This window comes from Cupressus sempervirens, chromosome 6 (assembly GCF_028749045.1).
Source record: "Cupressus sempervirens isolate cs-2001-9-10 chromosome 6, ASM2874904v1, whole genome shotgun sequence".
Taxonomy (NCBI): Eukaryota; Viridiplantae; Streptophyta; class Pinopsida; order Cupressales; family Cupressaceae; genus Cupressus; species Cupressus sempervirens.
The window spans coordinates 307412299-307424500 of NC_143123.1; the positions used below are offsets into that span (position 1 = coordinate 307412299).

Genomic DNA, 12202 nt, shown 5'->3' on the forward strand with positions numbered 1-12202 from the left:
CATTGGCATCTCTTTCATGCTCACATTTTCATTTTTAAAAAGACAAAACAAAACTTTCATATCATGCATTGTTGTTACCTTTCATGTATCTTGATTTGTGTGCATTGCTTTGTTTCTTTTCATGCTGCAAATGGAATCCCAGTGTTCAACCATTTTTTATCATCCCAATGCACCTATTAACAAGCACCAGGCTTCCCAACAGATATATTCAAACTCTCTTCTGTTCTTCAGAGTATTAAACTGCATGCATTGCATTTCCGATGAATTTTGAAGTTCGTGTTCAGAAGAATTAATCCCCCAACTCCAATTCACAAACCAAACAACTTAAATATTTCACTCCAAGCAAATTCTTTCCAACTTATTGATAGGCGATAATCAGGTTTGTCTGATCATTTAATACACCACAGCTTCATACTTTCATCATAAAATATTCAAACAGATTACACATAGTTATGGAACCCACACAAAATCATTCTGCCAAAACTCAGGAAAACAGTAATACTTTAGTTCTTCATTTGTCATCGTTTTCATGTAATCATGCGGTAATGACAAGCTAAGCTAAGATTCAATGACAACAAATTATTTAGGAAGCGTTCTTTCAAATCCCCAACTAGAATATAGTCCAGTCACGGTGATCTTACCCTAGTAGTAACAAATGTTAATGAGCTCTACAAATTCTTATGGCAGGAACAATGTCACCATTCCCAGCTCGAAGAATAACTCTGATATAGAATATATTATGTGTGCAATACTCCAGCCCAGATGTTCTCAAATTCAAAAATACTGAATCTCCCCAATAGGATGGTAGGTTTGATGCTACGATACCACTATAATATCCATAATTGGATATTTTTTCAAAACCCTTAATGGAAACTCAGAAATTTTACAAACATATAGTCCAATCACAATGTATTTCAGATTTCACCAACAAAAAAACTCCAATAAACAACCAAACAAAATAAGTACCAAAATATTATTTAAATCTCCAGTAGAAATACATTTTCAAAATTAATATTCATTGAAGTTCTTCAGTAAAATAACCAAGAAATCCAATTGTAGATACAGCAACTACGGCAAGGTTGGATGATAGAAAAGCCTGGAAAACAATGGGAAACACCTGCGTGATGTCTCCAACCAACAATGGGTTTTCATTCACTATCCAAGCTTGAGGGTTTTTATCCTCACTGGTTGAACATTGAAGCTTTCGAAAATAACTCTCCAAGAGAATGAAAATCCATATCATGAAATCAAGTATGCTGGAAATGGGCTCCTTCCCTTTTAAGAACAAACAAGTGACTCTTCGTGATCCCCTTTTTGTTTCTTTTTTTCATTTATAAAATTATATTTATCCTGCACTTAAAGAAATAAAGTGCCCATAGATAATAAAGTGACTATAACAATATGAGCTCAAGTTATAAAGTCACTTTATAATAAATCAATTAAATCTTCAAGCATTAAAATCTCTAATCAAGACGCTCCTAACCGAACCCTTAAATGCGAAGAATTTTAAGCCTATTGACTTACTAAAAATAATAAGTCTCTAGAAACCTCACTAAAACAACCTGGATTAGCCCGCAACTAAAATCGCTTACGCCAAAAACTACTCTAATCCTATAGAAAACCTGGTTTGCTCATGGAACCAAGGCAAAATGGGCTAATGGTGCAACCAAACTCACTAGCTTAAAAAAAAGGACATGACACATTGAAGTGATGCTTGCAATTGTATTTGTGTGCTATGCAAGGAAAATGCTTTGTTAATTGTTTGAGTCAGCATTAATTTTAGAACAGTTGTCTACTGACAGATTAAGGCAGAATTAATGGGTTGAGAGTTTTGTTTTGTTTTGTTATTTTGTAAATTTGATAATTTAGCAACCAGAGAACCTTGCAATGATACTTTCAAGTACTTGTGTGCCTAGTAGGTTAAAGAACACAGAGTTCAGCATGCATGATACATTTATCAATCAATCATAAATTATCACCAAACTTATTAGAATTGAAGTTTGTCACAGCAGTAATTTCAGCCTATTTTCAATTTCCCAGTTATTAATTAAATAGTGGAACTGATATTGGTGGCGAACAAATGGTACTTAGAACTTGGCTACAACAAAATACATGGGGGTCCTTGGGGAAACCTTCTTTCTGATCCCACCGCTGAAATGGCCTCTTACTTCTTTGTTATCAACTTGACTGTTATGCTTTAAGCAGCTTTTGCTTTAGGCTTAATCATTTTGTTCTTTGTTTCTTTGCAGGTGTCTTGGCTGACCATAGAGTAGCCTTTTGAGGGAAGTATTCTTGTGGCAAAAAAAAATTATTATTCAGGTTAACTAGAGAAACTCACTCAAATTATTAACTAGAGTATCATTACACTATGCATCATATATCGTGGATCCAATGGTTGACACAACCATAACCTTTGAAAGTATAAAATGGCACTAGATTGTTATTTAGCTTTAGAACTCACACTTACATTGAGATATGCTAACTCAACATGACAAAAAAATTGTGTTTGATTTGTTCAGTGTTTGATTTGGGTTTAACCATGGAGGAAACTCCATAGTTAAGCGTGCTCAAGTAGGAGTAGTACCCCGATGGGTGAACTCCCGGGAAGTCCTGGTGCTTCACCCCTGTAAGCATCACCTAGATCCAATGAGTGCTCAATGAGTGCTAAGTGTTCCATTTATTCTCATGAGAGATGGATTCATGTTGAATTACTACTCATGAAATATGGGTCAATGAATTTGACTCAAAATCACACAATTAAATCCAGATAGCAATATCACAATTTGACTTGTTGTGGAAATTATCTCCTACTTACAATAATCCTGTTAAGACTAAACAATCCAGGATAGATCACAATAGATTACACATGATGTCATAGAAAGGTGAACCCAATTTTCAGAAGAATTGCTTGTTTATTCAGCAGTTGCAGAAAGAAGTTACCCATTCACTCTAATGAGTAGAATGGCGACTATAAGGACACTTAATTGTTGCATTTACAGTAAGATTGCAGTCAAAGTAATTTCATGTGAGGACTTAATCAAGCTCTTTGAGCCTCATTATCATGGGTTTTGGTTCTATATACAATCAAACTGCCAATCAATAGCCAATATCATTCAGGTCACATGCAATTTAGTCACTGGAGGCAAAGGGGAATTAGATATTGCTAGATTGTTGTTAGGAGGTTGTGATTGTGATAGTTGTGGGGATATAGATAGAGATATTATCATAAACTTTGTAACTGTCAATACGGAACACTTAGGTTATCAATGGTCATATTCTATTGTTTGCAGATAGTTATGTGGTATTGTCAACATTTATTGATTTTTGTCAAGATAAGCAACCCCATCATTAAGAAGTGGAACCCTCCCATGTGTTTTATAATGCTTAATCAAATTAAATATCCAGTGGATCTAAGATCCTTCAAAAGCAAAAACCTCCACCACATCCACCAAGCTACATCAGCACAAAACCTTTTTAATGCAAGGGGTGGTTCACAAGCTTCCAATCTGGCTTGTCCCCTTTTACTACATGGCCACAGAAGTTAACATTTTGTATTATTCATAACGCAGGAATATGATCCTATTTTTGATAAACTAGAAATACACTCACCATCATATTGTTTCATAATGAAATAGTACTACATGTCTGCTGCTAAAAGGACATATGTTGAGCATCATTTAGTTTCCATACAGCATTATACTATCAGCACATCATTTACTTTGAACTCAATTTAAACATATTAAAACAACTACAAAAGGATACTGAGAGCTCCTGAAAGTTCCACAGTCTCTCTCAACCTCTTTAATCTTTGATCATTCAGCTCACATGCAAAAAGTTTTCCCCTTCCGTTCATAAGTGCAGCCAATTGGATAGTCTTATTCCCTGGTGCAGCACAAGCATCAAGAACCTTCGAAAAAAGGAATAACAAGTTAGAGAAAAAGGTTAGCATACAAATCCCAAAAACAAATCATATGAGGAAATTAACATCAACATTCCTCAGAAAGCATTGAAGATGAAGGATAAAAGATTGTGGAACTTTATGTTGGTGTGGATTAGGCAACATCAAAGCTCTAATCAGCAATTACAATATAAATTTGGCTTCTAAGGCTGGCAAATGATGCAATTAAGGAAAATGCATCTTGTTTAGGAAGTTGGCCCTACAATTGTTAATACAAAGGTCCAATGTACATTTAATGAAATAACCATCTGAGCACTTCAGCTTGTTATAATAATACTATAGGTTTTGGTTTTTTATTTCAATTCCATGTTCTAGTTGTTCTTTCAGTATTAGAATATACCAAATACAATTTTTCATCTTATGTTATAAATGTGTGGAAGTGGTGCACTGCACCCTTGGCCCATCAAGAAATAATACTTCAAAAGTTAAACTACATCCTCTTACCGATTCAATGTGGAATGCATCAAATGAAAGCCCAATAGATTTGAGTAAAGTGGCAGGGAACAATATACATGACACACTCTACGTCTAAGTTCTATTTTTATGAGCTCCTCGGAAACATGTAGTAGCTATTGGAACTCCTAGAGATAGAACTTCCAATCTTAAACTTCCACGGACCTAGCCATGGTAGCAACTGAAGCTGGGGATTGAATATAACCATGTCAAGGACATAAACCCATCCCCATGTTCTGTATGACCTCTGCTATAATATCTTCTGTAGCATTTTATCCAAAGGGTTGTAGTGCAACAATAATGGGACAATCATGATAGCATGACATGTTTGAATTTCCCACAGCAATAAGCTGAGCCCATGACTCCAGCAGATATGAGAGGCTGTGGTGTAGCAATTATGAGATACATTCAAGTGCAACCCATGTTTACAAATCAACTTTATCCCACACCATGCTAAAGGCAACAAACAGCCTGACCTAAAATTTATAGACAAGAAAACGAGAAAACAAGCAATGCCTTAAACAATAATCCACTTCACAAAACATCCCAAACTAGTAATGTGTTATTATACAACAGCACAATTGAACTCAGAGAAAGTAAACTTAAAAAGAAAGTTTAAATTAGTATGTAATTACGGAATCTTGTATAATAACACTTATAATAATCGTTACATATCACTGATCATGATGCTGGTGTCAGCCGACTGGATGGTCCCGGCGGTGTTTCTGTAGCCGACGGAATGATTGTCATCGGTGTTTTGTATTTTGTAGCCGACGGGTAAATAGTTTGTAGTGGACATAATGTTTGTGGCCGACGGACTCCTTCGGGAAGGTTCGGCGGATAGTATTTATATCCCGTCTGGGATCATTGTAAATCATCATCTACTATTACTGATCTTATGAAGCATAATGTATGTCTGGCATATGCGAATATAATTCTGCTATTCTGTTCTCTTGCCTGTATGCGTTGATTTCTTTACCAGTACGGTAAACAGCTGGATGGTAATTATCATTTGCCACTAAAGTTCTTCTACGGGCTTCTTTCACCATGACAATTCTTTACTTATTAGTAATCTTTATGACCAAGATTAGACAAAAAAACTCTGTAAAGAGCCTATCTAAGAAAAACACCTAATCTGTGGCCATTTGGCAGAGTCATAAACAGCCCTACTCGTTATCAAGAGAAAGGTAACTGTCTGTGTGAAGCCATATATTGATCTCTACAAGTCAGCATCAAAAGCACCTACTTGAATTGACAAGACTAAATAAAGACCATCCAAAAGTGGAACTAATTAAAGTAATCAGACCAGCAGAACACATTCCAAAATTTATTTACCAAATAATCATTTATTAAATGAATTAAAACATTAGAACTAGCCAACGTTCCACAGGATTTTGTAATGTCCCCATTTTTGTCAGCATCAAAGTTTTAGAGATTACCCTATTATTGTAATCCTCGTGGGCTAATTATTGTGGACTGAGGGTTTTTTGAGGCAGTGACTTGGCTTGGGAGGCTGTTGTCTTCTTCACAATTTGATAAGTTACAAGTTGGTCTTCGTTTGGCTCAGATTGGATTTTGCTTGGGCTTGGTTTTGTATATTTACTATTTGTGGTAAGTTGGGTGTTGATTGAGTTGGACCCTTTCTATTTTTGAAAAGTTCATTAGGTCACATGGAGAAATGATAGGTGTGACCCCCTATTTCAGATGGCAAACATAAGGGATGAGTATTTTGGGAGTTATTATATTTTTCATAGCCAAATTATTATTACTTTGTTGGAAGGGGTCATTTATTTAATTAGTTATAAGACAAGTCAAGTATTAAATACAAAAGGGCAAGGAGTTGTTATTCATTTAAACGAATCTAATGGAAGCTTCTAATTAATGTTGTGTTGGTGAAGCTTCTTGAGTGGAGTTTCGTTTGGGAAACAAGTGGTTTTGAGAGTTTTTAAATATGGGCTCATTGTGAAAGGAAAAGCATCGGATTATTTGATTTGACTAGTTTTCTTTGTCATCTTTGTGAAGTTTCCTGAAGTTCTGATTTTCATGTCCTAGCTGAGGTAAAAGGGTTTGTAGCTGAGAAGTGCATTTGATTCCACAGCTGAGGTATTGTGGGTCAGTTTTTGAGATTTGACTTATTGTTTTCCCTATTGTTCCTACTATATCTGGGAAATCTATCTTTGAATATTATTTTGCTATTGGCATATTGGCTGAGTGTTTGAGTTCTAGAATTGAATTTACAAATTATTGATGGAATAAATAATTCGCCTAGACTTCTCTACTGTGTTAACTGTTTCTGAGAAGTTGTTATTTGCAAGAGGAATTGATTGAGCTGCAGGTATTGGCTGTTATAGAATATATTTCCAGCCTGCGTAACTATTTGGAGGGTTGGCATCTCTTATTTCAGAGGCTGCCATTCATTTCCAGGCTTCTTGTTCAACATTATAGGCCGTATGTGTGCTCACGAAGACTGTGGTCACATTTTAAGGTAGGGATTTATCATCTACAAGAGTGTCTTAATAAATTGGAGTGGCTGTGATACATTTGGAGGGCCTACAAATCATTCTCTAAGGCCTGCGAATTTATTTCAGAGAACTGTGCTTAATTTCTGTGGTTTGCCTTTTAATCTGTGATCATTCCAAAGGGTTTCGACCTGTGCATTTCTCCAGGGTCTATGTTCCTTGATTTTAATAAATGGATTGTAATTTGTAATTGCATTTTGAGCAACTATGAATGATAGACGGATTTGTGTAGTTGTTAATCATTGAATTGGTACCACCATTTAGCTGCCAGAACTTTTTAAAGGAATTCGAAATTGTATATTTATAACTTCTACCTGGAAAAAAACATAAATTGTTGATTAATTCAAATTAGAGCAATCTGTCATACATTCAATATCATGAATTGGTATCAAAGGTTGCTCACCAAGTGTCTAACAAAATGACAAATGCTTGAATTTGTGAAAGAATTGATGTTTTATTAAGCTATAGCCAGACTAGGTTATTACAATGGTATTAGAGCGGTTTCCTGCCAACCTACAGGAACTGGGCTTAGTTGTTATTTTGATCAATGCTTGCTTCTGAGATTGTCAGATTGATTTTGTGATTGGTTTTCAATGACATGGATGGTGATAGGAGATTCATTCCGGGTAGATTTTATACTTGCAGAGGGCGTACTTCTCCACCCCTGAGATATGGGGTCTTGTGAAACAGTATGATGTGCTAGTGAATGAGCTGAAACAAAACCACAAGTGGATGTCAAATCTGATTTCACAACCATGTTTTCAGCAGAGCGTGATATCACTTTTTCGAAGTAAGAAATGAGATGATACCATGGTGGCTACAGATGTGCGGGACATTTCTTATTAGGCACTGCATGAAGTTGGACACAGTAGATGTGGAGTGTGATGAGAATTCATGTTAGGTTGAATTCGATGATGTAATTGTTGGCATGAGTTCCCAGGATAATGCATTTGATGGCGATGCAGCGATAGTGGGAGTAAGAGCATGCAATGATACAGTCATATCAGCAGCTAGTTCTGTGCTAATTGAGCCATCTATTGAGGATTTTAGCAATATGCGTACAGTTGTTGGTGTGTGTTTTGTTGATAGTGCACATGTTGATGATTACGAGGCAAGTGATGTCGAGAAAGAGTTGTGTTATACTAAAGATCAATTCAATCTTGAGATTCACTTTATGAACAATCCTACATTTGAGATGGATTCAGCATTGTCTTATGAAAATCCGTTTTTTGACATTGATGTTGATTGCTCACACGAGTGGAGTTGGGCTTAGTTTTCACCATCTGCAAATTCAGTTCAATTTTTTATTGCTGCAGTTGGTGATGTTCTTGTGTCCATAAATTTTGGCATGGCTATGCCTATTGTTGATATAGTTGGCATTAGTGCATATGGTTCTCCTATAGCTACGTCTTTTCCAGGGATTGTTGGTGATGATCACGATTCCAATCCAGTATATATTATATGGGTGGATACAAAGAAGAGAATGCTCAAATCTTTTCTAGGGTTATTGCATGGTGATATCCTGACTTCCACATCATCAGCACAAGTTTTGAGTGCTATGTTGCAGGACATGTTGGTCCTGATGATGTTGGTATGCAATTGGTCTGGTGTCAGCATGAAAGTCACATACTTCTTCATTTAGGACCCAGGTGAATTGATGTGTTATTTGTTTTTGAGATTGCTTGGGGACAAGCAATCTTAGGGAGCATGGATTGTAATGTCTCCATTTTTGTCAGCACTAGAGTTTCAGAGATTACCCTATTATTGTAATCCTTGTAGGCTACTTATTGTGGACCAGAGTATCTTTTGAGGCAGTGGCTTGGCTTGGGAGGGTCTTGTCTTCTCCATAATTCAGTTACATGTAACTTCGGTGCACGCACCCGAGTGAAAAATCTGAAGCAACCGGTGCGCGCACGCACTCGGTGTGGGTGCATCACGCACCCGAGTACCCCTGCTGGCCAAAAATGCACCGCCGCACCTCGGTCACACCGGTCAAGCACCTGAGTGGTTCGCGGGTGCTCGGGTGCATCACGAGTGCTTGGGTGTGGGGGTGCTCCCAGGGTGCTCGTGGGGTGCAGCTGGCTGAATGGCCCAAATAGTTTTTAAAAAAATATTTTTTTCTTTTCTTTTTTAATTTGTTTTTTATGCATGCTTAGAGAACACTTGGGATGATTCCATTCTCATTATTGACATTTTGTCATTTTGTTGATTGTACTCACTTTGATATGGCTACCATACATTATTTCGTTTCACTGTTTCATGCTACTCAGCTCATTGTCATCATGACCATCTTTATGATATTCATATTTCAACAATGAATTTTGAATCTTGCATCTTGAACTAAGTTAATTTGTTAAATGGTCATTGGTAATGGTTATGAAGTTTCAAGTTTCAAGTTTGAACTTATGGTTTGTGAATCACATTTCAATTTTCTCTATTCAACTATATTTGGTATGTTATATAATATATTGAAGTATCATTTCATAATTAGCATTTTCAGTCATATATATTAGACATTATACAACCACCTCCCCCTCCTTCGCTCCCCCCCACCCCCCCCACCTCTCCCCCGCCTTTTGCACCCCCGCCATCCCCAAATTGAGGTCTTTTTTCCCCGCACCCGAAACTCGTCCCGACATCCCCCCGCACCGGGGTAACATTGGTAAGTTACAAGTTGGTCTTCATTTGGCTCAAATTGGACTTTGTTTGAGCTTAGTATTGTGTACCTACTATTTGTGGTAAGTCGGGTGTTGATTGAGATGGAAACTTTCTATTTTTGGAAAGTGCATTTGGTTACATGGAGAAATAATAGGTGTGACCCCTATTTTAGACGACATATTTAAAGGATGATTATTTTGGAAGTTATTATATTGTTCGTGGCCAAATTATTAGTAATTCAATAAATGGCTTATTATAAAGTTATAATTTAACTTGACGTTGAGGGTTGAGTTATCATTGGAAGGAGCTATTTATTTAATTAGTTATAAGCCAAGTCAAGTATTATCTACGAAAGGGCGAGGAATTGTTATTCATTTGAAAGAATCTAATGGAAGCTTGTAATTTATGTTGTGTTGTCGAAGCTTCCTTAGTGGAGTTTTGTTTGGGAAACAAGTGGTTTTTGAAAATTATAAATATGGGCTCACTATGAAAGGAAAGGGATCTGATCATTTGATTTGACTATTTTGCTTTGTCATCTTTATGAGGTTTCCTGAAGTTCTGGTTTTCATGTCCTTGCTGAGGTAAAAGGGTTTGTAGCTGAGAAGTGCATTTGATTCCGCAGCTGAGGTATTGTGGGTTAATTTCTGAGATTTCACTTATTGTTTTCCCTACTGTTCCTATCGTATCTGGAAATCTATCTTTGAATATTATTTTTCTATTGGCATATTGGCTGAGGGTTTAAAATCTGGAGTTTGTCTGAGATATTGAATTTACAAATTATTGTTGGAGTAAAATAATTCACCTGGACTTCTCTACTTTGTTAACTATTTCTGAGAAATTGTTATTTGGAAGAGGAAATGATTGAGCTGAAGGTATTGGAATATATTTCTAGCCTGCATGATTATTTGGAGGGCTGGCATCTCATATTTTAGAGGCTACGATTCATTTTCAGGGTTGATGTTCAACATTCTATGTTGTATGTGTGTTCACGAAGACTGAGGTTACATTTTAAGGTAGGGATTTATCATCTACAAGAACATCTTGGTAAATTGGAGTGGCTGTGATACATTTGGAGGGCCTGCAAATCATTCTCTAAAGCCTATGAATTAATTTCAGAGACTTGCACTTATTGTCTGTGTCTTGCCTAATCTGTGATCATTTCAGAGAGCTGTGACCTGTGCATCTATCCAGGTTATGTGTTCCTTGATTTTAATAAATGCATTGTTATTTGTAATTGCATTTTGAGCAACTGTAAATGATGGAAGGATTTATCTAGTTGTTAACCATTAAATTGGTACCATCATTTAGGTGGCATAATTTTTAAAAGGAATTCGAAATTGTTATATTTATACCTTTTATCTGGAAAAAGTATAAATTGTTGATTAATTCAGATTAGAGCAATTTGCCATACATTCAATATCATGAATTGGTATTAAAGGTTGCTTGCCAAGTGTCTGACAAAATGACAAACCCTTGAATTTGTGTAAGAAATGATGTTTTATTAAGCTATAGCCAAACAGGGTTATTACAGATTTCTGGCACTGCAATGACAAGAGAAGGGAAGGATTTCATGTACAGAAGTCCAAATGACATTTTTGGGGGCTGCCAAGTGGATCGCAATATATGTATGCATGCATCCATGCATGTATGTATGTACACATGCATGTATGTATGTATATGTATGCATGCATCTATTCAAGCATGTATGGATGAAATCTGGATGGATGCATGTATGGATGGATAGATGTGTGTATCTATACTTGTGTGTATGTGTGCATGTATATATTTATGTATGTATCTACACACAGACAAATACATTCAAATTTCTCTCAAGTCAACGAATAGCAATATAACATGAACATTTTAAAATGATGTCTACAAAAGCCTACATGATAACTATATCCCCAAAAGAAGTTGTTTGTTTGTACTTCTTATACAATACGACACTGTCACAGGATCATGGAAAATGTACCTTTATCTCTTTTGCAATGGACAATAATATTTTACTATAGTACAATATCAAGAAATTGAAATTTGATGCTTCTCTAAACAACAATAAAACAAGGGGATGCATCCCCCCCTCCCCCAAATTTCTAGTACAGGGACATCTTAGAAACTTGGGAGAGGGGACTTGATGTACCCCCACCACAGTTCAATCGCCACTCAATCTCCACCAAAATGTGAGGACAGCCAAATATGTAAATATTTTTTTGGTTGATAGAAGGGTGTTTTCACATCATTTGTAAACATAATATGGATAGTCGATGAGAGTTTGTAGCTGCCATTGCATACATTATTGCTAGTTTTGCCGACTACCCTAAACAAAAAATCAGAACTGGGGTTTCTATGTTTGTGTTTCTGTAATATCCCAGATGACTATTTGCCACAACTTTCCTCACAATAAATTTTCAAAATTTGAACAGATAGCTTATGCAATAAACTTTCAAACTTGACCAGCTATTAAACAACAAATTTATGTAGAAAACTTCAGAAATTTCTATTGTCTTATAATATTTAGCAATTATAATAGCATCACAAGAAAACTCTTATAAACTATTCAAAATATGTTATTGCATTATACATCAGCAATACATTAACCAGCTATCGAAAAACC

General features: G+C 36.1%; 1 protein-coding gene across 5 annotated transcripts in view; it reads right to left on the bottom strand.

Moving 5' to 3' along the window:
• The window catches only part of LOC149552426 (S-adenosyl-L-methionine-dependent methyltransferases superfamily protein), a 323723-nt gene that overhangs the window by 141522 nt on the left and 169999 nt on the right, over positions 1-12202 (bottom strand). For all 5 annotated transcript variants that reach the window (XM_089787984.1, XM_089787982.1, XM_089787983.1 and 2 more), the window contains one exon: positions 3763-3907. In XM_089787984.1, coding sequence (XP_089644110.1) covers positions 3763-3907 — 145 coding nt within the window. The remainder of the gene's footprint in view (positions 1-3762; positions 3908-12202) is intronic.